This window comes from Lepisosteus platostomus, chromosome 18 (genome assembly GCF_059453375.1).
Source record: "Lepisosteus platostomus isolate fLepPlt1 chromosome 18, fLepPlt1.hap1, whole genome shotgun sequence".
In the NCBI taxonomy this organism is placed as follows: domain Eukaryota; kingdom Metazoa; phylum Chordata; class Actinopteri; order Semionotiformes; family Lepisosteidae; genus Lepisosteus; species Lepisosteus platostomus.
The window spans coordinates 14,439,433-14,467,117 of NC_142628.1; the positions used below are offsets into that span (position 1 = coordinate 14,439,433).

General features: G+C 44.5%; 1 protein-coding gene across 1 annotated transcript; it reads left to right on the forward strand.

Moving 5' to 3' along the window:
• Positions 1-16,537: 16,537 nt before the first annotated feature.
• lin7c (lin-7 homolog C (C. elegans)) lies at positions 16,538-27,265 on the forward strand. Its single transcript, XM_088610994.1, has 5 exons — positions 16,538-16,687; positions 19,172-19,290; positions 20,730-20,801; positions 21,772-21,981; positions 22,749-27,265. Exons 1-5 carry the CDS (start codon positions 16,651-16,653, stop codon positions 22,914-22,916), a joined length of 606 nt encoding a protein of 201 aa, XP_088467120.1. The 5' UTR covers positions 16,538-16,650; the 3' UTR covers positions 22,917-27,265.
• The last annotated feature ends 420 nt before the right edge of the window (positions 27,266-27,685 follow it).

Genomic DNA, 27,685 nt, shown 5'->3' on the forward strand with positions numbered 1-27,685 from the left:
TGTATAAAGTTAATACTGTCAATGTGAAGAGACTGGAAGAATGAGTTTTAAAGCAAAAGGATGCTGTAGCCTTGCACAGCAAAATACCTCTCATTGAAAAGTCAGGATTCCTGGTCAGCTCCAGAATTAATTAGCCCTGCTGCCTCCATTTCAGGTGGAAGACATAACGACTGATGTGACTGGGCTTGTCCTATCCGATTGTGCGAGTAGGTTGTCATTTCCCAAACCAAGATTTTTTTTTTTAACGCTGTAAAATAAATACCAGAGATACAACTGTTGAAAACCAAACCGCAAACAGCAACAGTTCCCACGTTATTTGGGGAATTACACTATCCACACAAACCCAGCCTCAGTAGGGGAATTTATCCTAATCATAGCAAAGAAAAGCAGTAAGAAGAAGCACAAATTGATATTGATAGGCTTGGAGGTTTTGCAGGCTCCTGTCACATTCTGTTGCGTTATTCTAATTGTTTTTCAAGAAATGAAAGCAGTCACCATTGTAATTGACTCAGACTGCGACCCAACCCCTCGAGGAAGGAATTCCTTTAAATAGCTACGAAGAAGAAACCGTAACGCTCCATATAACACTACCCTTGATCGCACCTTAGACTAGAAGTGAAATTCAGACAATGACTGCACACCTTTACATCTTTAGAGATGTGGGTGTCTGGACGACGTTTTAGTTGAATCTGGGATTTTCTGGGATCTTTTGCGAAATGGCTAGATGTTACCAAATGACCAAATGAGAAACACGGTAGAAATGAGCAATGCCAATTTCTAATCAATCTACAAAAATCATTTTACACTACATACTAGTGTTTATGACAAAGCACACATCTTACATCCATTTGAACAACTGAAGACCTTTAGGGCAAAGAAATAAGATACTGCAGATAAGATAAGTTACGGTAAGCAATTACAAGCATATTTCTCTGTACCTCTTACTCTCTCAGTACTGCTGTATCTAAACATGCAACGGAGTAGCCCTTAGGGGGTCTGGTGGAGAAATGAAACGATTGTGGGTTCAAATTCTAGGTGAACTATTGTTGTTGTACACTTTGGTTCAGGTGCCACATTCAGATTGTTGCAAATATGCACGCATGGGTCCAAATTTACATCGCTTTGGCTTAATTGTGTCAGTGAAACAACACCAATGCCCATCTTTATAGATATACATGTGTGTGTGTGTTCAGGTGCCGGGCAGAGATTAATGACTGCAGATACTTTGAAAAGCAGAACATGTTTACGAGTCACCAGGACACGTAGCAAAGCTCTGATTTACATATTAAACCAACAACCGAGAAGCTGCTTGGTTGGGCGAGACAAGACTCTCACCTCCAACAACTACCATAAAAAACAAAATCCATTGCAGACTTTCCTGGGCAGTTCTACAGTCCTTCAGCTGAGAGGCAGTGCTACAGTAGGTGCTTTGGGATTTTGAGTTGCTCGGCAGGCCTTCGGCTTTCACTCATGTCTTGCTCAAATCCCTTTTGTTTGTTCGAGGGACCGGAGTCACCATGTTGACGTGCGTGTTTGAATTTGGATAGTATTCAAAACGCTGCATTTTTAGTATGCAAAGTGCATGAGGAATGGCTTGCAAACACAGAGGGCACAAAACACTGAATACACAGATGTGCAGCGCCGTGTGTATACAGAATATATGTATGTACTGGTAATAACCAAGACAAAAAATAATTCCCAGAAATGCGCAACAGTCTCTTAAACCAATAGGTTAGGCATGTGCACACATGGAAATACCTAGGTCTATCTCAAGATATTATTATTGTTGTTATTATTTATATTTATATTTATATCTATATTTACATCTATATTTATATTCATATGTGTGATGCGATTTTTCTGCGCACTGTTCTGTTCTAGTTTGTTCTTTGTGTGTCTATTGCCTTGGACAATTGTCTCTCACTTACCTAACATGCTTGGAGAATGCGTGGCCAACATTCTAAAATTTTGCCTCCGCCCCACGTTTAAAACTGTTCATTATTTTTTAACTGTGCTGCGTCTGGCATTTGCCCCCTGTATCCTCCAGCTGTTGCCAGGGCGTTACACGTGTTTGCTGCTCCACCCATAGCAACAGTGGGGACAGCCACCAGGGAGCAAAAACTCTCGTATTTTCACCTCGCTTGAAGAGAGAGATTTCCTTGATGAAAAACACTGCCTCCTTCTCTTCGGCTGCCCCTCATAATGCACGCCGAATTATCCTGAACAACAGTTTTTCTTTCTTTCCTCTTTTGCCTTCGCTTATCTCTTCCACATCCCTGGTTTCCTGTTTTTTCCACTCCTTTATTCCTATTTTTAGATTATCGTGGGATTCACACAGTTAGTTTAGGTACCTTGTCTTCCCTATTGCATATGGTGCCATGTAATATTCTTTCTTTTTTCCAGAAAAAAAAACAATCAACAAATTGAAATGTTTCATTAGGTAGAACGTTTCATTCGTTTTCCATTTACCACATCTGGAAAAAAAAAAACATCAGATGGGAAGACATCTAGCATTGATGAAAGACATCTGGTGTGCTTGAAGGTGGTGTTAACAGACAGACTAAATATGTGGCTCAGAGGCAGTGTGGAGGTCCAGCATCAGTTTAGGAGTATATTGAAGTGCAGGCTTCTATACAACCTTTGACACCTACTAGTCTACTAACTTATGGGCATGTCCTATAGCAAGAAATTCAGGACTTCAAACCACTTTAGCTTTAAATGATGGTAGCTTCAGAGAATGTTTTTACTCCAATTGTAGGCTATTCCCAACTTTCCACTATGTGATCACAGAGAAACAGAGTGAAGAGAGATTCTGATTACAGGATCTGAAGTACTATTTTGTACCTAGAAGGAAGTAAAACCATTTTGATGAGTGTTGGGTTTTCTTTTGTCCATGTTTTTTGCCACTAGATAGGCTTTTTCTTGTGCAGATTGCTCCTGGATTCGAGCCTATTCCAGTCTGTTTTCAGGTGTTTCCCAGACCAGTTTAGTCCCTTCTGAGCTGTTTCGCCTGATTTCGGTTCGATCCTGTAACCCAGTAGAGAGTGGGATACTCAACACTCAAGTTCTCAGGTGCAAACCATGCAGGGAATTCAGTGAACACCCTCAGGCTTAGTCTGCAATACTCCCATAATAAAGGAGTTTTATTGTGTTTGAGTTCTCAGACACAGGGACCATGTGCTCCTTCAACAGCTTTCTTTTGGAGCCTAAATTAATGTAACCATCCAGCACAAGCCCAGAAAATGCAACATTGTTGTGGCAGCAACCCACTGTGATTCTGCCTCTTGTGCTCATCTGTTTTTTTTACCAGGAAATATTTCCTAATGTCCTGAACCTGACAGATTGCTCTCATGACAGTAAATAAAGCTGGCCAAAAGCTCTCACAATTCTATTCATTATGCGCAGATTGTTTTGTTGTTGTTTTTTTTTTGCTGGAAAGATATCTCACCCACGCCTCATCTCCATTCCCACGCACTCTGATAAAACAAAGATTTATCTGTCTTGTAAGAGCGATAAAATTGTGTCTCACGCCGGCAGCAGTCTTCCTGGTTGTCACTTGGCTGAAAAACTGCCATGAGCTGTAATGAGCTGTGTGGGGTCTTTCAGGTGGGGCTGGCGAGGGTGGGACAGCCTGACGGATGAGCACTGCATGACCTGCATGACCTGAGATGTCCGTTATCTATCATGCACCAACAGACCCTGATGACATCTCGTTAAGGACTAGGTGGAAACTCACAGAGCTGACTTGCCCCAGCTGCCATCTCAACCTGAGCTACTGGACTTGCAGCTCTTCTGATGCATCCACAGCAGTGCTGTCTGCCATTCAACAGCTTGAGGTGATTTCCCATTGATCTCATCCACTGGGAATCGAGCAATTCAGGAAAGCAGATGCAACAAAATTCTGCAACGCGGTCAGATTTAAAGGTCACAGCTGGAGAACCCTGACCAAACCGATGCAAGAGACCGCGTTTCCTCTGAAAAGATTAGATCAGATAATGATCAGGCCCACTTTTCGCAAACCATTCTGAAGTCCGTTTTCTTCCACAGAAAGTGCAGGTTTGTGACAATTGACCCTGCCCTCCTAGGGCATCAGGGATCATCATTGACCTGTACTTTGGTGACCTCTGAACTTTGGGCGAGCAAGCTCAAAGGTCGGGCCTCAGCTGAGAGAAGTGTGACCCAGATCACAGATCCTGCCTGGGCATGACGTCTCTGACACAGGGCATTGCCTCATCTTCCCAATTACTACTGCCACTAATTTTCTGATATTTATTTTGTATATAAATGAAAAAAGGTAATGAATTTGTAAAGCTTTAAGACAGGGTTCTCAGATTCAATTCCCGGATGGCGTGGGGACTTGTTTTGTGTGCCACCCAAGCTGTCAGTTAACATGGTCTAATTATTTAATTAACTGCATAGTTCCAATATGTCCAACCAGTCTCTGAGGTGTTTCGTGCAACTGTGCCTTTAATGAAGTGTGTTTTTGAGTAATCGACTGTTAAAAGACCTTAGATTATTCTATATATGTGTAACTAAGCAAATAATGAGGCTAATCACTTAATTGACTCCTCAGATGTATTAGAGAGGGGGTAATGCAGTGTGCCAATTCAGTGTGAGTGAACGAGGGCAAAGACGTGATTAGTTTAAACTGGTACAAATGATGGCCAAGAGGTTTAGAAATGTGGTTAACATTAAAAATTATTATTGAACATGTACAATCAGCTACAGTTTTCAAAATATTAATTGGCTGTCCTTTGCCTTTAACAAATTCTTTAAACTCGCGAACTTTTTTAAAAAAAAACAAACAAACAATAAAGTTAACCGAAGATAATTCAGGACTAAGAGAGGTTTTTCTAAAAGATTTATATATTTTCATAACGTACTGTAGAACAATGAACAGGGTGAATCATTGCTATAGCACAATGCACTACCCTTGAAGTTTTCGGCAGCCTGATTTGGTTAAATTATTACAAATATCATGCCTGTAGTGGATTCTGGCCTCTGGGGTGCTGCCTCTGTTTTTTCGCTGCCCAAGGAAACTTGTGGATTCAATGTGGAGTCTGGTCCTCAGCCAAGCGGGTTATTAAATCAAACTCATTATGAATAAACACTCAATAAACATTTTTTCCCCCACCAATGCATTAAATTCTTGGATGTTGTTATTCCCCGCAAAGATGGCATTGCAATGATGAATTTGAGTGTGTGTGATTCTGCACTGGGCGCCCGTTGACTGAGACGCGTCTCCTCTCCCACGTCCCCCTCTCTCCCGCTGCCCAACGGGGAACGGGGGACAAGCAGGCCACGGCTGGCGTTTCCATGTGGAAAAACGAAATGCCCCGGGGATGGCAGCTTGTCTTCCCGTAAGGCCACACCTTCTGTCGCCCCACGCACGCCAGACCTGTGCAGAGAGACATCGCAGACGCCGCGGCCGGCACGTAGCGCCAGCCGCAGTGTCTGAGCGGGTCCCGCCGGGCCCGGCTCCAGCGTGAAGCGGGGAGCGCACAGGAAGCAGTTAGCAGTGATTATCCTGCTCCTCTCCACAACAACGAGCGACACATACTGCAACCACCGGAAAAGATTTCAATGCAATTAGTATGTGTGTGTGTGTAAGTGCAGGGGGAAAGGGGGGGGTACTTTATGAACTAATTATAATCAAAGATGAACTCTTCTGACGGAAATAGCTGGTGTTCAGCGACCACCGGGGGAATATTGTTCGCAAAGATTTCCCATCGGTTGTAAATTTCCATCACCCTTTCTCCCCTTGCAAAGGTTTCTACCCTAAGCTTCTCCTGATGCGCCGAAACGTGTGCGCGGAGAGATGCTGAGCTCAAGTTCCGTTGCTTTTTTGGGGGGGTCATGTTTTCTTTTCTCGTCTCTCTTCCGCCGCTCAGATGCACACGGGGAAGGCTGAAGGGGGGGTGGACAATTGCTGCGGACATTCACCGGCACCTGCGAGTCACATTTGATTGGTCTGCATTTTCGAGTGCACATGCTTCGGGGTTTTTTTTTCTCCCTGTAAGACAGAGTCGGGAAAAGGCAATGCGCAGGTAAAGCTTTTGTGCACGGAAATGAAATCAAACCATTAGTCTTTAAACATGTCCCCGGGCTGTGAAGAGGTCTGGAGTCCCGTCCTCCTGTTATCTCCCCCATTACAACCGCATTCCTTTTCGTTTTTAAAAAACAACAGAACCCGAAGGCATAGCCATCCTCAATTATCGCAGTCTTCGGAGAGCAGGTTTACACATTAAATTGCCCAGATGAGTGCTCGACACGGTACGTTACAAAACACGCCCAGTTCTACATTATGTGCGGTTACCATATTTCATACAACTATTTTTCCCCCTTTCTGCGATTGAGAGTGAGCAATATCTTCCACTGTTTTCACCTCTGTGTATTGTCACCCTGCTTTAGTACAGCAGAAAATGGCTTTCAGTGTAGGAGTGGATGCATTTTTATACTAATTTCTACTTATGAAAACATAAATGTGTATATGTTGACACATTTCCACCTACTAGACAATGTGGGGAAGCAATTAAAAGGCAAAATGTTTGTGAAGCATAGAATTCAAATCAATGGATGGTACTGTATGTTACTAATGTGCAGGTAAGGCCTCATTTAGAATACTGTGTACAATTATGGTCACCTTGTTATAGAGAAGATATTGCTGTTCTGGAATCAGTCCAGAGAACAGCAACCAGATATGTTCCAGGGCTGAAGGGAGTGTCTCACACTGACAGGCTGGAGGAACTGAGTCTCTTTAGTCCGAAGGGAGTGTCTCACACTGACAGGCTGGAGGAACTGAGTCTCTTTAGTCTGAATAGAGTGTCCCACACTGACAGGCTTGAGGAACTGAGTCTCTTTAGTCTGAAGGGAGTGTCCCACACTGACAGGCTTGAGGAACTGAGTCTCTTTAGTCTGAATAGAGTGTCCCACACTGACAGACTGGAGGAACTAAGTCTCTATAGTCTGAAGGGAGTGTCCCACACTGACGGGCAGAAGGAACTGAACCTTTTTAGTTCTGAATAGAGAGGAGGACCTGATATAAGTTTAACATTCTCAAAGGCATTGAGTCAACTTTCTTTAAAATGAACAGTGGAACGTGAACCAGAGGACACAAACTCTGGAAGTGTGTTGAAAAATGAGAACACAAGGTAATTGTTTACCAGAAGGCTTGTGAGAGTGTGGGCCGAGGCGCCCAGCCATGCTGGTGCAGCCTATACCCTGGCGTCTTTCAAGAAACAGCTGGATCAGATCCTTGGATCATTTAGCTACTACCTACCACACAGGCTGCATGGGCTGCCTGGCGTTCTGTCATTCATAACCAGTATTACTTCATGCATGACAGTTGTCTGTCTAATGCATTTCTGAGACAGGTATCCACAGATTCCTCCCTCTTCATAAGGGAGACGTTCGTAAACTCAGAACTTTTCAAATAATTTTTCAAGCCCCTGAAATTGCAGAAACATATTTGGAGAGGTACAAGTGTATTTCAGCGTGTGTTTTTTTTTTTGCTGTGGAGGGTATTTTTATGTGTTTTTTGGACATCTAGCCCGATCCCACGAATTAACCTCTTTTCCCTTTTCTCCCGAACAAAGTCATCAATCAGCACTGAAGATAATCCCCTGCCAGTGCCCATGAGCTCAACAGGTTACAGCCTCGTGCTCCAGATGTTCTGTTCAGATATTCTGTGGATTCTTTTCCAAGCACCAAGACGATAAGCATGCAAAACAAACCAGGAAACCTGTAAATAGTGATTTGCTGCTTTTAGCAAAAGTCAAAATACTCCGGGTGACACACAGCACAGCTCCACAGAGCTCAGTGATTGGGAGCAAACTTTAGAAATCTTCTAAGAAAATGTGTCCCAAGGGCGCAGCCAGGCTGGATAGGAGACTGGAGAGGTGAAAGGGCACGTGTCCCCTCAGGCTGACAGCACAAGTTACTGTTTCTGTTTTGAACACCAGGAATTTCAGAATGGGGATTCCTGTCATATCTGGTTATTCCGAATCGGTTTTCTCACATTCCGGGGACAGGTGTTTCGTCTGTCCAGGAGACAGAGCCCAGGACTTCTCCCTGCCCTGTCCGTCTGTAAACACAAGTCCAACTCGTTCCAGAAGACACGGTTTTCACTATTTTCCCATCATAACCCACCTACATTGTCTTTCAATGATATTCCGTTGTTTTCCTGTTTTAAGGCTTTGCCTTGTAAATTGGTTTTGGAAGTTATGGCCTAATGTCCGTTGACGTCCCCCTGTCTCTCTTTCGGCTTCTGTGGATTTCATTTCTGCACAGGCAGTTGCGGTGGTCAGCAGTCTCTCTCTCTCTCACTCAATTTTCAATTAAGTTACAAACCTGAAAGATAGCTGGAGCAAAATCTGTACGTCTCCCCACGACAAAATAGTCGTTTGTTCCTTGATTCTCATTGAATCACGCAGTGTTAGTCGGCCTACTTTTTTTCTTAAATGAAAACAGTGAAAGGGGCTGTAAAACTGTGAGCCTATACCCAGGCCAATCCTGTTTCTCTCGGATGAAAATAAAATACCCCCTCCCATTATTTGTGGGGGAAGTCACAGCTTTTTTTTTTTGCTTTCCAGAAATGGGAAGAAATTGTCATTTTAAAATAAAACCTGTCTTTCAGTCCGCTAACCTGTTTAGTTTCTAGCAGCTAAGTGATCTGAGGGATCTCCTCCAGCCGATTCATGAAAGTTGAGTCAGGGTCCTGAATTTGCCAAAATAGCCGGGCAGCTTGTTCCACACCCCCACTACCCTTTGTGTAATGAAATACGTCCGGTTCTCGATTTAAGATGCACTTCCCTGTGGTTTCCACTTGTGTGCTCTGGTTTGTGTTTCACTGTTGATTCTGAAGAAGTCCAGTGGTTTGACTCTGTCAATACTCCTGTAGATTGTGAACGCTTAAGACAAGCCCTTGATTGTCTCCTTTGTTTGGGACTAAAGAGATTCAGTTCAACCTGTCTGTGCAAGACATTCTTTTAAAGTATGGAATTAATCTTGTTGTCCTTTTTTTGCAGTTTACCTCTTTCAGCTTCCTCAGCTCTTACAGTTTTCAAATGCATCTTATAAAAAATGCTCTGTATGTCATGCAAAGAGACAACATCATAACTATCCCTCGACAGAAGGCAGTGAATGTACTCGCACTCCGCTCTCAAATGAAGACATGTCACTGCTGCTTGTGAGCTCTTTCACTGAAATTTTTTTTATCTTCTTGAAGAATATAGTTTTTCTTAATGTGCAATGATCGTGCCCAAATGATTTCAGCAAATACTGCCTCAAAAAAAAAAAGACCCAGCTCTGCTCTTTTTTTCTGGAACAAACAAAAAGTGTTTGTGTACAACCGTGTTTAAATATTTATAGGTACATTTGTGTAAGCGCTTCTTATTCACCAGGGATTATGAGACGTCTCAGAGGAGCGTGGTGTGGAGCCCAGATCTTTTCCTGTGCCTTTGTGTCATCACAGAAGATGAAAACATTTGGTATGTGCCTTATAAGACACTCCTCCGGTGGCGTTTATGCATTCTTTAGTAAACATCAGGAGTGCAGCGCTTTATGAAATCACACGATTGCTAGAGTTGCAAGTGCTGTGCTATTTCAGAACATTTCGAGATTTTTGGAAGAGCTGTTTTGCTTGCTTCTGTGTGCGTTGCTGCCACCTTGTGCCTGAGAGACATCTACAGTACCTGTATAACTTAATCCACTCTGGCCCAGACACAGGTTTGCCTTGAATTGTTAATGAATTGGAAAACCTATTTGTAAATGGATCGGATTCACATCTTAAATGCATACCCTCCTTTGGCTAGACCTTTTTGCAATTTGTCATGTGAAGATGCATAAAGTCCGCTGTTTATAGGGTTTCCAAGATTTTCCAAGGTACATTTCCCATGAAATGCAATTAACAATACCAGAACATTTTCTTTCCATTACAGTTTATTGTACCAGTTTTGCCCATGCTGAAGCAAAGCCAATGTATTTAGGAGAACAATAAGTGCTGTTTTAAATCACACTTCTGAAAATTGCACTGCAACACTCTGACACAAGGGAAATTAATTTCTCGTATGCGAGAAAAGATCGAATAACACCCCGTTTGGAAGAAATCTGTGTTCAAATATTATTCAAGCAAGAAGCTCATATGACTTAAGCCATGGAGACCAACACTTAACTGAGTTAGTACCAGACAATCTCGGGAAACGTGTTTCAAGAAATCAGCTCGGTTTACAGAATAATTTACTGTATATCTTTTCACGTCACGTGATAGTAATTCGTTTCTTCCTCTTGATCAACAGGTGACATTTTTTTCAAACTAGAACAACAAAACACAGTTGTGAAATAAATAATAAGCAGTGGCAGCTCAGCCAGGCAAAGTATAAAAGGTTGCAAATTAAGTTTTTAAGATAAACAAGAGGCATCAGACCATGATCTCACTAACGTGCAAAAGGTGAATAATTTCTGCAAATTAATATAATCTGTGATTCCATACACTCTTAAATACCTCTAATACCACCTGAAAAACAGGACTTTAGAGTGATCGGGTTGATAATCATATCTAACATGATACGAGAAAACCATTCTAACTTTCGCAGTAAAAGTGTTTGATCGTCCAGATGAGTTCATTTCCCTGCAGGGTGCCTGTTAATTGTGTATTTAACACAGACAGCCACAAACTGACTGCTGCTTCAGACACACACATACATACACAACACACCTACCACACAAACAAGAGCACAAACCCTTGTTCACACACCTATAAACACCACACCACAAATACACACATATACACGTGTGTACCACACATCCCAAACCACAAACACACTCACTCACTGCACACTTAAAAAGAAGGAGAGACTTGGAGATTTGTACAGGAAACGGGGACAAAACCTCATCCAGTTGTTCCAGCTGTCCGAAATTCAAGATCAAACTGTAAAACATTCTGGTATTGAAAGTGCCATCGGGGAGTGAAAAGAAATGAACAAAAAGAGTATTTGTCTGGGTGAAAAGAAACAATTCCTGTGCTTCCACAGTATGTCATCCAGGCCAGATACTGTGGATGTCAGGGAACACATGTTTTTAGATTATTTCTCGGAGACATTAAACTAGGTACCAAAGTAACTGTTCGTTAAAATCCAGGATGCTGGTGTCATGGTGAAATTCTACACTGGGCCTGATCGGTCTTTTCTTACGCCTGATCCAGGTCTGCTGTGCAGTGGGGCTGCTGGCATAGACTGGTATTCGTCACCAAGGTGGGGCTGCACTCTGGAGGTGGAAGGAGGTGCTTCACCTCCTAGAGGTACTGTAAATGCTCTGAAATCATTTGAGAATAAAAGCACTAAATATGGATGCCCGGAATTATTATTCTTATTTTTTCATACATTGCTTATCCCTGTGCTGCAATGCTGTGAGGTTTCCTTGTGCATTCGGAGACAGTGAAGTTACAATAAACTTTTGTTTCCTTTCATGTGTAGCCCAAATTGTAAAACCCTTCAGCTACTTGTATAGACAGCTTACATTGTATGGCAGTGGTCCACTTCTCTGTGCCAATGGCTTACTGTGCTCTTCTTGAATGGGTTATAATCAGGGGGCGGAGTGGTGGCTCTGTGGCTCAGGATCTGCGCCTGTGGCTGGAAGGTTGCCAGTTCAAATCCCGCGGCCGGCAGAGGAATCCTACTCTGTTGGGCTCCTGAGCAAGGCCCTTCACCCCAACTCCTCCAGGGGCGCCATACAATGGCAGACCCTGCGCTCTGACCCCAAGCGTCTCTCCGTGTCTATGTGTCTCATAGAGAGCAAGCTGGGGTCTGCGAAAAGACAAATTCCTAATGCAAGAATTTGTAAAGGGTTAATAAAGTGATGTTATTATTATTATTATTATTATTATTGTTATGATTATTATGATTATGATGGAAGAAAGCCTCTTGAATTTAAAAGGCCTAATTACCACATACTGTGAGTTTACTAAACAATTTAGCAATGTAAAATGGGGTATTACAATCAGATTAGAAAGGGTGTTTTTTTGTTCTGTCAGGGTGTTTTTGCTCTCTCATTTTTATTCATCCATTTTTTTTATTTCTCGTACTATTGCACTTTATATTCCCAGCACTGCTGATGAAGAAAACGATAAGTCATATGCAGAAAACCACAGGGCATCTCACTCTTTATTTGTCTTCGTTCTCCCAGTCTGTGCAGAGGAGAGCTGCTGAATACAAGGACCAAAAAAAAACCAACAACAACAGGGCCATAATCATGTGTCCTGTAGGACCACGCTTCTTCAGCCCCTGGTACCTCACACAGCCCCATGGACCACTGCAATGACAGACACTGGCCAGCAGATGGCGATCTTGATAGACGGAAAAATAATCAATTCCTCTTTTGACTGTACCTCTCATTCTTCAGGTAATTGGGGGCTGAATGAAAAAATATTTGCGTAACAAATTAAAAAAAACAGAGGGGAAAGGTAATTTCTATATTTTGTATTTACTTTGGGTGATGTTTCTAAGTGAAAATAAGAATATTATATTTTTCCATCATGGCTGCCATGGAGGGACAGTTGCTTCTCAAACACATTATGTCTCTGCTCAAACACAGCCCAAGGTGCTCAAGCACAGCCCCACTGTCAATGCACTATAAGCAAAGTAAGTAAGGTTGCAATCACTGCACATGAGCTCTGCCACTTCCTATGCAACAGACATGCAATCATTTTAATTGAAGTTATTTAATTCCAATCATGCATAAATGGGGGTTAATCTGCCAACAGTAGAATCAGGCACTCAGGCCTAAGCTTCTGGGCCCTTTGCCCACCGTTTGTGAGTCGTCATTCTTCCGAAGGCTGACTGTGTCGACTCTCAGGACAGCTCGCAATTTAAAAAAGGGGGGTTTCTTTTCTGATGCCCAGCCAGTTCTCGCCGAGCGTGAGTGGAGGTGCTGAGCTCAGGGGACACGGATCTGTTACTGGTTAGCGATATTTCTCAGGAATACAGCGCTCCCGAATCACACTCCGGCAAGGTGATCGGATCAAAACTTCGATGCTCCCTGGCCATTTTGGAATACCAACCCCTGCCCGCTCGCGCTGGAGCCACATACCGCCAAGAGCCGGTCTGTAAATGCAGCCAGAGGAATGCAGGCAGAGGTTTGAACTGCCTCGTTTTCATACTGGGCCCAGATGTGAAGGGGTTTCATTCCACCTTGGACTGTGCCTTCCCCCTGTTTCTAGGTCTTTACTCACTGAGGAGTATCACCTACATATATAACCTAGTGGCATGTGGCCCTTTAGGGCCAGGAGTAATTATCACTGAAGATAAGATCACTTTATTGGCCATATACAATTTCTTGCATTAGGAATTGGTCTTTTTGCAAACCCCAGCTTGCTCTCCAGGTGACACACAGATAGTGAGAAAGCTGGGGGTCAGAGCGCAGGGTCAGACATTTATACGGCGCCCCTGGAGCAGATGGGGTGAAGGGCCCTGCTCGGGGGCCCAACGGAGTAGGATTCCTCTGCCGGCCGCGGGATACGAACCAGCAACCTTCCAGCCACAGAGCCACCACACCACCCTAATGACTTGTGCCTTTAATAAATTAACATCAGGTGCCCAAATATGCAGTGGCTGAACATTAGTTCAGAAAATAACACCATGACGCAGGACAGAAAGACACAGGGTGCTCAGCTATTTGAAACATTTTATTTCTCTCGGCTTGTGAGCCCTGAAAATAAAGGTACAAAACTGTGATGAAAGGCCTCAGCTGATATGGCCACTTTGGTCACAACTACTGGAAATGACATGGGATCCCTCAGTTCCTGCGTCTGCCCTCACAAAATGTAGGATGGAGAAGTCCAACAAGAAACTAGAACCCCCCCTCTCGCTCCACAACGTTGCGATTTGAAAGTGTTTCAGCACATTATGTTTCTGAAAGGGAACGTAAGAATCGTTTGCACCTGGAGCTGTAACGAGCTGGGTTATTGTTTTCATGGTATTACTCACTGCCTTGTTCATGCTGGAGTCACACATGTCTGCTTGTGCAATCTGCAATGTGTTTTGTTACGAGTGTTTGGTGAATAGACCCAGCCCACAGGAAGAATGTTTTACCTCTTGGTACACGATTACGAAGCTAGATTTGAATGTATTTTTCCACTTTGGTTCCAGCAATGCGCGTAGCGGTTTTGTCATCAGGTCCCGTAATGTTTCTGAGAACTAATAGCGAGGAAACAGAACAGAAACTTTGTCAATTCAAATTATGAGCGAACAGTGATCGCAGGCTATTAACAGATCCATAAATGGAATGATCTGTCTAAATAAACTATGGGTGACTGCTGCTCTGTCCCAGCTGCTTCTGTTAAACAGCCTCCCAAAGTGCAATAAATTCAGGGGGAAAGTAACAATTATGGGAAGGAAGTTAAAATTATTCAGTGACATTTCCACCTGACACCTGAGAGTGAAAGTCACTGAACAAAGTCTTCTCAAAGGAAAAAGAGAAAGGAAAGTATTTTTTTTTACAAATGAGTGATTTAAGCTATTTATATACTGCTAATTAGTAAATTGAGTTTTAAATCAGGAAAGCTTGGTTGCATCCTGCCAGGCTAGGAGCTGGAGGAAGTCTCTAAGAAGTATAATCCTGTTATCCGTTCAGCGAGGCGCTGGTGACGCTGAGACTGATGAGATCTGAATGGAAAATTGCAGCTTCTTAATAAGTGTGAATGGAAATTATATGTTATTCACACTTTCATTGGGGAAAAATAATGAACTCCTCTTTCCCTGGCCTGCACGTGACATGGCCGACGCGGATTAGACTGATGTCTAATTGGAGGTTCAGAGGGGTGGGAGCCTGACAGATCCACGCTCGGTTTCTGCTCGCACCTCTGGGGCGGAACTGTGCGCAATGTTCTGAATGAGAGTCAAAAGAGGCGAGTGCGAAAGAATGAAAGCCTTTAATGTGTTGCGTTTTCTCAATGGAAGCTCGAAAAGGTGTGAGCATTATTGGGTGGAGCCCCTGACACAATTTCTTCTGAACCGGCTTTTGGCTTTCAATGCACGCACTCAGGCTGGTTAGCTCGGACTGCTGAAGCCTCAAAGAATTGTTAAGAGATCCAGGCTGCAATGACACCCTGACCCTACAGCTCTGAAGGTTAAGGGTGGACAAGCCCTTCTGCAGATAATTTCATAGATCTGCACACCTCCAGGTCTACTAATATCCTGCAGGTCTGATCAGCCTTTTCATGTCCACGACAAATAAAGACCCTAGTGATTACTGTAATTGGTCGGTCTGATCTAAATCAATATTGGGCAGGTACTGTAGGCAGCTAACTGCTCATCTGAATGAACCAAATAACACATGGAAGATAAGTGGAGGCTGTCCTGCCTGCCTTGCGCAATTTATTTGTATAAGTTCAAGGCAACGGTTAGGATCCAGGGACTGAAGAATTCGTGAGAAGGGAGAGAAAATTGAACCAAGGAAATTATTCAAGTATTGAAGTCTGACTTTTAGTACATGTAAGGTTATGGAAAAAACTATCAGAACCAAATTAGAGGATCACCTGTATGGAAAGAATGTCCTCATTTTGGCTTTAGGAAAGCTTGGTGTTACCCAACATACTTAGGCTTTTAGTATCGAGCCCATGAGATGGTATATTAAGATTTTCAGAAGGCATTAGATAAAGTTCCTGATGAAACATTAATTTTCAGATCACAGGAGGTATGCATTCAGGACAATGTGAGTGTTTTGATTGAGAATTGATTATTGAGGGTACAGATAAACGGTGAATAGTCATGTAGAGGTGATGTAATTAGTGGAGTACCACAGGGATCTGTAGTAGATCTTCAGAGATCTAGATTCTGGTATAGTTAATACCTAACTAGACGGGTTTGCAGACGACACAAGGCTAGTAGGATTGGTTAGTAGGATAAGTAAACACTGTTGAAACAGCAATGAAAAACTATTTACTCTATTTACTGACAGGCTGAAGGAACTGAGTCTCTTTAGTCTGAAGGGAGTGTCCCACACTGACAGGCTGGAGGAACTGAGTCTCATTATTCTGAAGGGAATGTCCCACACTGACAGGCTAAAGGAACGGAGTCTGATTAGTCTGAAGGGAGTGTCCCACACTGACAGGCTGAAGGAATAATTTCAGTTCCTAAAAGAAAAGATTACAAAGAGACCTGACAGATGTTTTCAGAACCATCAACGACATTGACATAATCAACTAAATCACTTCTTCGGAATTAACACTGGGACACAAACCAGAAGACAAGCGTGGAAACTATGTGGAAGTATATTTAAAGGCGAAAACAGGAGACACTTCTTTACACAAAGAGTGGTGGGAGTGTGCAACGAGCTACCTCGCCTTGTTATTGAAGCCGAAACATCAGCTGGATGAGATACCTGGACTGACTACAAAGAAAAGGGTTAAATGGGCAGAGTGACCTTCTCGAGTTTGTAAACTTTCAACAACGATGTCTGAGAAGTTTGCTCTCTGCTAGTTCTTTGTCAGCCCCTTCCAGCCTGTAAGGCGTCAGAAACTAAACCTTCCGGGGAGTGCCGTGCCAATACCAGGAAGTCATGTTGCCGTTTGAATGAGGCTGTGTCACATAAGCCAAGGCTGTGCCGGGATTGGGCACTCGCTGGAGTAGTACTGGCTTGACGGACTTCAGGCACAAAATGGCTGCGATTGGGGAACCTGTCAGGCTGGAGAGAGGTAAAAAAAAACATTACAAACAGCGAAAACAAAAAAAGGAATGTATAGCCCGGGCAACTGTGTTGTTTATTTTTTATTAACATTCTGCGGATACACTTGTTTCCCGCTGTAACATTGTTGCTGCATTTGGTTAGATCAAGCAGGGGGCTTTTGGCTGTCGTTCGAGATAGAAACGTCTGCTGGCCAGTTGCACCCATGATAATAATGCAAGCGTGTGCTTTAGATTTAAAAAGTGTGTCTGGGGTTAACAGCGGCTTCATGGCAGTACGGTGCGTTCGCATGAACCACAGACACCACGCAGGGAGGCTCGGATCTCTCACAGGGGGCTGAGATCCCAAAATAAACGCATGTAAACACCTTTCGGTGACATGCCATCTGGATGGATCTGTTTTCTGGTTCAGAGCGTTGTTTCTCCCCTCTTTTGAACAAGTTCCGTTGCGTTGTGTGCAAATACAATCGAATTTGACGTCCGGTGTGCCAGACTGTACGCGCCTGTTCCTTTGTGTTGTTGTTGTTGTTGTTGTTTGTAATACAAACGAAACACTGTAGCGCACTGACTGCCTGGAACACCAAAACCGCAGAGCTGTGTGTGTGTGTGAGAGAGAGAGAGGTGGTGTTGCAGCCTCCTGTATAGGCAAACCTAGAGCACGCTCGAAACAATGTTTTATTTTAGCTTTGGACGGTTGTAGTAGGTGAAACTGTCACTTCTGTTTCCCCGTGTAGTCCCCCACTGCTCGACTCTTTGTCGTTGCGCCTGGTCGGAGGGGGATTATCTCGCCGTGTGATGTCGTGTTGTTGTGTTCGCTGCTGGCGCTGAGCTTCAGGGGCCGTGCGAATGCGCTGTATACATTATTGACGTCATTTCGCGTTGCCCCTGTTTTTCTCTTCTGCCCTCGGACTAACGAGCATCATCTGGGGGAGTTTCTTGCACGTGGCTAACTGTCTTTACTGTATATTGTAGTTCTGCAGCTGCTGATCGACTGGCTTACTTAGTACAGAAGAGTTAGGGGGAGGGTGGCAACATTTGAGAAATTCGGAACTGTTTAATATAATAATAATAATAATAATAATAATAATAATTCCTTATACTTATATAGCGCTTTTCTGGACACTCCACTCAAAGCTCTTTACAGGTATTGGGGATCCCTCCACCCCCACCAGTGTGCAGCCCCACCTGGATAATGCTCCAGTCCTCTCACACACACCAGCTCTCAGTGGGGAGGAGAGCAGAGTGATGAAGCCAGTTCAGAGATGGGGGTTATTAGGAGGCCATGACTGGTAAAGGTCAGGGGGAAATTTGGCTGGGGTGACACCCCTACTCTTTTCAAAAACCACCCTGGGATTTTTAATGACCACAGAGAGTCAGGACCTCGGTATTACATCTCATCCGACAGACTGCGGCTTTCTACACTACAATGTCCCCGTCACTATACTGGGGCATTAGGACCCACACAGACCGCAGGGTGAGCGCCCCCTACTGGCCCCACTAACACCTCTTCCAGCAGCAACCTCAGCTTTTCCAGGAGGTCATTCATCCAGGTACTGGCCAGGCTCACACCTGCTGAGCGTAACAAACAGACAATCCAGAGGTGCCACGTGATGGATATTATTTATATATATAAAACAGATGTCGTTTTAATGTAATTCTAAAGAAAATACTGAAATATAAATTTTGCATATCTGCGCACACCCGGTGTGGAACTGGGACTAGTGAAGAGAGTGTTTGGGAACACCCCCACGAGAGACAGGGTCTTTGACCCGTGGGTGGACTGAGGTTGGACTGTCCGATCTGGAAGGGCCGCACTGAGCCCGTGTGATTGGTGGTTTCGACTCATGTGTGACGTAGGAAAGTGGCGGTGTCACAGGTACCTGCTGAGATTGACCTTTGTGAGACTGAAACTGGCATGCAGTCGGAGGTCGTGTGATTGATTCTCATGCAGTGGTCCCCCGTGAGCCAACATCAGTCTCACCTTCCTTTAAAACTAACTTCTTTCTGAAAGGCTGCTTCCTTTTCAAGTGTGTTTCACGCAGCCTAAACTACTGTGTTGTTTTGGCTCAGTAGCCTCTCCAGTGTGCGCAGTACCCTGCTAGGCGTGCCAACACCCAATATTTCAGTATTTTTTTAGAATTAAAATAAAATAACGTCTGGTTTATATCTCTAAAAAATAATTTGCGTCGTGGGGGACGACACTACATGTCTGTTAGTTTATGCGGAAACCATTTTTCTCAAATTATGCCAACCTCCCCCCCAACTGAGGCGTAAAAACTAACCCAGTCGCCACGGCACAGAAGTACTACAGTGTACAGTAAAAACATTTAGCCTGGGAAAAAAAAAAAGCGTCAACACATCTACTGCCTGCATGCAGAGGCTGGTCCCGTGCAAGTTCCTGTTGCTCCACAGGGACGTTCTGCGCAGACAGAGGCACGTGCTCGTGTGGTGCCGTTGTCCTGACCTGTTTCTCCCTTCGGTCTTCGGCCCCTCAGACATCTCCCGGGCCATCGAGCTCCTGGATAAACTGCAGCGGACCGGAGAGGTGCCGCCCCAGAAGCTGCAGGCCCTGCAGAGGGTGCTGCAGAGCGAGTTTTGCAACGCCGTGAGAGAGGTAAGGAGATCGAGGGTCTGGAGCCCCTTAGCCGCTGTGTCAAACTGAGGATGGGCCCATGCTGGCACCCAGGTTTCGGTTGTAGGGAGGGATATCTCCGTCCCAAGCAACTGCCTTGTTGGCTTTGTTAAAAAAAATGGTGTGTTTTATTATTCAGTCTCAGAGTGGCAGCACAGCGTTTGGCAAAAGATTATGTTGTTTGGAAAAATTAAGTAAAGAGGCCACAAACCTGTCAGGTTCCAGTTACAGTAGGGTCTCAACATTGGTCAAATTTGCATGATGTGCTGCACTGTATCGGTTTATAGTAAGTATGGTTAAAAGACATAAGGAACCCTCCCTTATGTGATGATGAATATAGTAGTCAGCTAAAATGAACAACATGAATTGCTCCTCTGCATCCAGTGGATGCCTGCACTTTCTTTCTCAGCCTCACTGGAATGAAATGGGCAATAAAACTCAGTCAGCGAAGTCGTCTCCCGGCTTGTCACTCCGCAGTCTGCTGACACAGAACCTGGAGCGTCCGTTGCAATATATAAACAAGCCCACGCTGAGGTAGTGGCTGGTTAGTGCGTACTTGGGCAGGGGGCAGGAGGAGGCTCACTTGCTAACCGGATTCATCTCGCGATCCTAGTCCGTCAAGCTGAAAGTTGTGCTTCTCAGCCTTTAGCTCAGTTCAATCTCACTGTGCGCTTCATCCATCCAAGATTCTGTCAACCAGACCGAAAAACAAGCAAATTTTGCAAACATTAAATTCACAGGTGTCAAGACCCTACTGTATTTGTATTCAGTGTAGTGTATTTTATTTTTTAGAGACCATTTTGAGGAACCCTGGCTTGTCTTCAGTGTTGTGAATGGGCCCTGTATTCTGCCTGTTCCCAGGCTCTTGAGCAGCATTGTCCTCAAAAGCTCTTAGAGTTGACAGACAAAAGGTTTGGCCTTTTCTTCCCCTTTCAAAAACATGTGGGCTAAGTCTACAGGGGTTATATCTTTAATGGCCTTTCAAGAGCTTTTGCAGGCCGAAGCTGTCTAGCTCAGGAGAGTGATGCAGGTTCACGTACAGTGTTTTTTTTTTCTGCTGTTGTAAGTGGTGTCTCCTTGGTTGCGAGACGGTGCTGCTTTTCCTCCTTTCTGAACTATGTTTATAACCACAGCAAATATCTTCACAGTCCTCACAGTTTTGGCCATTGTGTATAAAGTTATTTGACTGATGCGTTTATCCAAATCACCTCACATTTGTCTCCATTTATAAAGCTGGCATTTTACTGGAGCCCTCCTTGTAAATTCCAATGGCATCTGGGATTCGAACCCGCAACCTTCCAGTTATGAGCTCAGAGCTGTTTATTATGCTGGGTGGAGTTTTCTCTGCTTTTGTTTGGTCAATTTCTATGAAAGTAGGCCGATCTGTCGGAGGAAAAGCACCCTTTCTTTTTGTCCTGCAGGTGTACGAACACGTGTACGAAACGGTGGACATCAACAGCAGCCCCGAGGTCCGAGCCAATGCTACAGCCAAGGTGAGTCAACCTGCACCAGCCTCAGGAGCAGCAAAACAACAGAAGCAGAAACCACTCATCAGGAGGATAATGTGTTTCCCCATCTGAAGGCTTTTCCTGTACAGCTCCATGCTCCACATAGCTCCCTCCATGCTGTTCTTGCAGCTGGGGACTGCCTTCAGCTGAGGCCCAAAATTGGAATAAGTGAACGGCCTACCCGCTGTTTAAGAATTTGTAAAGCTTTGGGTCGTTTTTAATACCATTTCCGTCGACGCAAAAAAGAAACCGAAACTTTTCGCAACTGTAAGGAAGCTAACCTTGCATTTTTTTGTACTTAAACCTGCATTGGTAGACTTGACTATTCGGACACGTGGAGCTTTGTGCTGAAGAAGCAGAACAAAAGCTTATTCAGTCAAGATTCAGACGTTTGCAGTATAGATAAACAGAGTTGCACAAACAGGGCAGATCTGTTCATGGATAAGATTGTTTTCTCGTGGTACCTGCCAATCTGAGTTTCCTTGAGAGTAGAACGCTTTCTCACTCCATGGTTGCTAACTGGCAAAATGGATTCCCATTAAACTTGTAAACACTGAGAGCCAGGATCCCCGGTCAGTGCTGAAGACGGAGGAGGGGCTGGGCTTCAACATCATGGGGGGCGAGGAGCAGAACTTCCCCATCTATATCTCCCGGATCATCCCGGGTGCTTTTCTCCACTTCAAACAATTACAGGTGCAACCTGGCAGCCTTCCCAGGGAACATCCCATTAGGATCACATGAGCGCTCCCAGCTCTACATTGGTCTACTGTCTCAGAGCGCTGTTGGGGAGAATATGGGTTTAGGTAAGACTCGCTGGGAACCTGCTAACATCTTCCCTGTGGCAGGATCCTTGAGTGAACCTGGGGGATGTTGCTGGGGAGTGGTAGCCTGAGATGCCGTGCTGAAGTGTGATCTGATGGCATTCCTGGGGCTTATCGGTCCATGTTGTCCTCAGGCGACGGTAGCTGCTTTCGCCGCCAGCGAAGGCCATTCCCACCCCCGGGTGGTGGAGCTGCCGAAGACGGAGGAGGGGCTGGGCTTCAACATCATGGGGGGCAAGGAGCAGAACTCCCCCATCTACATCTCCCGGATCATCCCGGGCGGAATTGCAGACCGGCAAGGGGGGCTGAAGAGGGGGGACCAGCTGTTGTCCGTGAACGGGGTGGTGAGTTTTTTTTTTGTCTGTGTCCCGTTGCAGTGGGGTGGTTCTTCACAGCTGTGTAGGTGCAGATGTCAAAAGCAGGAGGCCACTGTCTGCCCCCCGCCTCAGGCGCACAGAGCTACTGATGCATCCGTGATGTCATGTTCACAAAGACGTGATAATGATTTCATGTCATATAATGAAAACCAGCAGGAGTGTGGTGCTACTTTTCCAGCCACATTCCATTGTTTCTATGGAAGAAAATTCCCAAACTGAGTCCCACGTGTGAAGCCCATGCCTATGTTACATTATTCTTACGGGGATCAATTCCCTCATTTAAGTTGTTTTGTTACGAGCTATAAGTAGCTCTTTTCTGGTACCTAACCCCAGTGTATATCGGGGACCCTGATAAAAAAAATCCAGAAAGATGCTCTTCTTGTTCTGTATGCAAGTGACACCATTGGAATTGGCTGACCTCCCCCGTTATAAAGGAGCTGTGTAATTTCTGCTTGAGTTGTCAAACCGAGCAGGGAGCACCTCAACGTTTAACGAGAGTTGGAGCTCGGGGATGGGTCCAGGTAGCCTTGCACGGAGCGGGGCGGCAGGGCTGATATTCCGAACGAGCGGAACGTGCTCTGATCCGGACTTTGCGAGGGCTGTACCCCAGCGCCGGTGTATTTCGCGGACCGTATGGACGAGACCGAAGTCCGCCGAGAGGGGGTGGGGTTTGTAACGGGACCTGAAGGAGGGAACTTCCTGCTTCTGACGGCCCCCCGCCTGTTTCCCCGCAGAGCGTGGAGGGGGAGCACCACGAGAAGGCGGTGGAGCTGCTGAAGGCGGCGCAGGGCGCGGTCAAGCTGGTGGTGCGCTACACTCCCAAGGTGCTGGAAGAGATGGAGTCCCGCTTCGAGAAGATGAGATCGGCGAAGCGCCGGCAGCAGAACAGCTTCTCCCAGTAGCGGGGCTGAGCCCCCGGAATCGTCTCTTTCCTGTCCCCTCCGCCTGTCTCCTCTCTCTAATTCCCCTGCCCTGTCTCTCGATCCCTCCCCGTGTGTCCGTCGCCCACTCCCTCACCACTCCGGCTCTTCTTCCCTGATCGTCCCCATGTACCAGCCCTTGGCCTGCTCACTGAGCTTGTGCAAAAATCTCACGTCCTTTAAAGGAGCGTTTCAGATGATGTGAACTCGGTTTATTCTGTCACGTGCACGTTAGGGATGTAACATAGGAATTTTAGGACTTTCACTACTTGGGGGTCATGGGAGGGCTTTTGATATGAATGTTGGCCACAGTGGCAGTTTTCTTAAAACAAAAACAATGTAAGATTTCTTCAGGGAAAGGGTGGAGGAGTGTGTTAGAGTTCTGGACTCATAACTGGAAAGCTCTGAGCTGAGCTCTGTTGTCGTCAAACTGGCCGGCTACACGAGTACACACAGATGTAAATAACATTTCCGATTTAAAACAAAATGTCAGCCTAATGAATTTAGAATGTAAAAAAAAAACAATTGAAAAGTTAAGAACTGGTAATGGACTAGGCTTACCCCTTTACAACAGCCATGTTTTAGATACGTTGAAATTAAACGATAAGTGAAATTGAACATCGAAGCCAGTTAAGTATTACATTTGAGCGCTTAACATTTTAGGATATTGTAACGCACACGGCCGACATTTATAGGTTGTGTGAGCCGGCTTGCCAGCGCGGTGACGTCACCGCCCTTCCCTGTGAATAGCAGGGACCTCAGCCGCCGGGCAGATCTCCCTTTAGCTCAGCTGGCTGGGTCCCTGTTGAGTGACGCCGGAGGCCCGGGTTCGAATCCCCAGCGGTGGGGGGCCGAGCCGAGCCGAGGCGGCAGTGGTGAGGGTGTGTACCCGTGTGAACCCGAAAGCGCTCCAATATGTTTTTCACCCCCTGAAAAACACAACGACACAATCGGTCAAAGCGCTTGCAAGGATGCATCTCGTAATTTGATTTGATCCAATAGTGATTCAGACCCTTGATAGTTATTACAAGCAACAGTCCAGTATCTTGTTACTAGAAACTGTGCGCTTAGATAAGAAAAAGGAGGAGGCCTAGCTACTTTATCTTTGGCTTAAAAAGTAGAAGGTATCTGGTCCTTTTTTCAGACTAAGAATGTGAAACTGAAATAATGAAATTATGAGCTGCATGGGAGACAAAACGATGATCACTACATCTTCACTGAATGTTACTCCTTTTTAAACACTTAGCTTCTACTCATTATTATTGTTATCATCAGTGGTATTTATAGATCCACACCCTTTTTTTCCCAAGACATTATTTGGAGGAAAAAATATGCACTGTTTACACGTTGTTGTACTTTAAAGTTATGTAAAATCTTCTCACTTGTGCAGAGGAATAGTACACTGAATGAGGCATTTGCTATATTTGTTGATCAAATAATGACCGCAAAAACACTGCAGACACATTGTTTTTAAAGTTCAGAGCTCTTGAAACTGAAGTAAAAAAAGATGGTGGTACTTCAGTAATTCAATCAATTCAGCAATGTGAGAGGTTTTAACAAAAGTGTGTCAGTCCTAACTCTCAGCAGCAGTGCAGAATTGTGTCGTAATGTGGCGGCCCTGTGCCTCATTATCAATTGTGTGAGACGGGCATTCGTCTTATCCTGGTCCTTGTACCAAAATAAGGAGAGGAAGAGCAAAGCTTTTCGATATTGGTAGTTCAGTTCCAGTCTGCTCACACAGTGTGATACACAGTAATCAGGGAGCGCAACAGGGCAAGCAGGAAGTGACAGAAACGGAGTGAAATGCATTGTGGGTAGCTGGCTAGGAAACAAAGCTGTCGTGTCTGCATGGCTGCTATGGTGAAACCCCTTCAGAATAGGAGCAGTAAAATCTCAATACTACTGATAAAGACAAACACATTTTTCAGAGCGGAGTGTCTTTAATTTCATTACATTTGACTATAGGTCATTCACCTGCATGAAGTAATTGCACAACATACCTGTACAGTTTTAAATCCATGATGACGCAGAGAACAGATTTTTTGTTACAATATCTTCCCTAGTGATAATGGCCTAATAACCCCCCCCAATTTTGTACTTTTGTGATTGCACAATGTTGCTCTCTCTTTTATACACAAGGAATAAATTCCTGTTGTTTTCTGCATAGGTGTGGTGAAAATCACAGAGGTGTTCTGGCCCTGTGTGTGAACTTCTTGTAAAAACAAATGTGGGGCTAGGGAAGGTTACGTCATCTTAGAATGACTTAACTGTTGCAAACTTGCTATGTTTTTTTATGTTTTTTCAAACACTTTTATATCTCTGAGTAGTAATGAGATTCACAGTTGTCTTGCACTGTCCCCACTTTAGTTGTACAGTAAAAGAAATCCTGTTCAGACCCATGTTTGTGAATGTTCACCTCTGAGTAGAACCAGTGCCTCATCTTACTGATTGTTTCCTATGAGGTGAAGAGTTTTCAGACTTTCTCTTAAACTAGACAGCGCCCTGTTACAGCTCCTCTAGATTTGCTTGTTTTCTCTCTGTCTTAAGCCGCAGAAGGAAAATTGTGGCCCGAGGAAACTGAACACCTACATTCTCAACATTATTAGTACAACCCCTGGCTGAAGTCTGGCTCTATGTAAGAAACATCTCTCTGCCTTTGTTCTCTGCGGGTTTCCTGCCGGCACTAATGAAGTGATTTAATTTTGAAGAATTTTAACTCGGTAATTGGACTTGTAAAAACCTCCATTTCCGTTCAAGATCTACGGGGATGCTCTTAATCTTTTTGCTCTCGTTACTTTTATAATGGTTTGTTCATTGACAGTTATATAAGGAAGGACTTTTTTTATATATTTATACGCTGCAGCTTTGGAAAGCCTGAATGTTTGCTTTTGGAGGAAGCTTTTCTGGGCCACCAGCGCTGCGGCGAGACTTCGGGGTGTTTTCACACGCGTTCGCAAAACTTGTAACCTGACAGAACTCTCTTATGCAAAGCCTGGATGCCTTTTGGAAAAAGTTTGAATTTAAAATTGGTTCTTCGGGCGGGGAATGGGGCTGGAGGGAGAATTTGGTAGATGGGATCATTTAGCTTGGATACAGTGTGCTTACTGAACACGGAGCATTGCTGAACCTCAGACTACTCGCAGGATCGCATTTGTGATGTGTTCTGAGAGGACGCCAGGCTTGGTGTGAGATTCTAGCTTGCTGAAATGTGCCCACCAAGCAGGTGAAATCTGACGTTCAGGTCAACTCTGTTGTGAGTTGTAAGTGCTGGAGCACTGTAGGTACAAAGCCATTTTCTTTCGAATGTCTGGGGAGCTGATGTGCCCCTGTTATATCCCTGTGCACGTCGGTCGTCAGTCGTCCTGCTGTGAAAGAGGACTTAAAAAAACAGCAGCATAAGGAGGGGGAGAGCTTTCTGCTTCACGTGTGGGTGGCTGTCCAGCTGTAGGAAATGGTGTTAAGTACCAGGATCAGCTGTGTGCGCCGTTTTTCCTGCACACAAGCGCAGCACTCTGCTGGGAACACCTGTTTGTGAGGTGCCCTGCTCCACCGGGGGGCCTAATTCACAGAACATTCTGTCACCATGCACGGTACTTTCATCTTCTCTGATGAGAGAACCTCTTTCAGGGTGCTAATGTAAAAAGCCTGTCGGTGCATTTCAGATTGGTGTTATGTTAGGAGGGGTGATCCTTTCTCAGGAGAATTCTGTAAACTTGGCATGCCTGTAGGGAGTTTTTCACGCGGTCCGTAAGGCGAGCGCTCAGTCCATCAGTGTGATGTCGGACTGGAGAGGTACCAGCTTCTCTGAGGTTTACAAAATGCCTCTCTGCCATTGATTAAGTGTCCTTCAGGGCCACATAAAGTCTGCTGTGCTGATTGTTTTGTGCGAGGTGGTGTAAAAAAATGCAAAACAGAGCACCATAGAGCAAATGGTTTCCTCTGTCCCCTGTGTATTTTACTCGCGTCTGAAGAGGTAGAGGATAGTTGCAGAATATTTTTGTAGCACAGGCTCACGTTTTGATATTTTCTCATTCTTTTGGATAAAAACGGTTTCATACATGATTTAAACAAGAAGTGATTTATACTCTTTTTTGACGGCATTGTGCTTTTTTCACGGAAATTGACCAAACTCTTTGAAACGTAATGTGATAATCAATGATTTGCTATTAGTTTAGAAATCTGTGTTATTTAAAGACATTGTGTCATTTTATTTGTTTTTCCTCTCATTGTAATTTTTGTATAACATAGCTGCAGATGTAAACTATATAGAGAATACAAATAGTGTTTATTTGAATGGATATGGATATGACATTAAATAAATTATCCCAAAAGACTTTGGCTTGACTGTTTCCTGAAGCTACACATTCACGCTGTTACACCACATGCTGTTATAATATTCTCCATTTTATATATAGCTATTATCTGTAGCATCCTGGTTCATGTTACTATCTGAAAGAATTCTTATGGTGTCCATGCACAAGTCTTCCCTGACATTCACCTATTTATTCCATAAAACACCATCATTCGTTTGCATGCAGACTTGCTTGTTCTACAGATGGACACTCGGATCAGTGTGCACATAAGCTAACAGTCTGCACAGGACCCCAGGCGATTAATGGGAGCAATGTCAGAATCCGTGAAGACTTCAGACAGTGGTATATAAGGCGAGTCTTCTCGGGTTGCCAGTGTTGAGCAGAGACGGGGAAGGGGTGATAGAAGTCCCATCTCTCCCAGTCGTTAGTCCTGTTTGA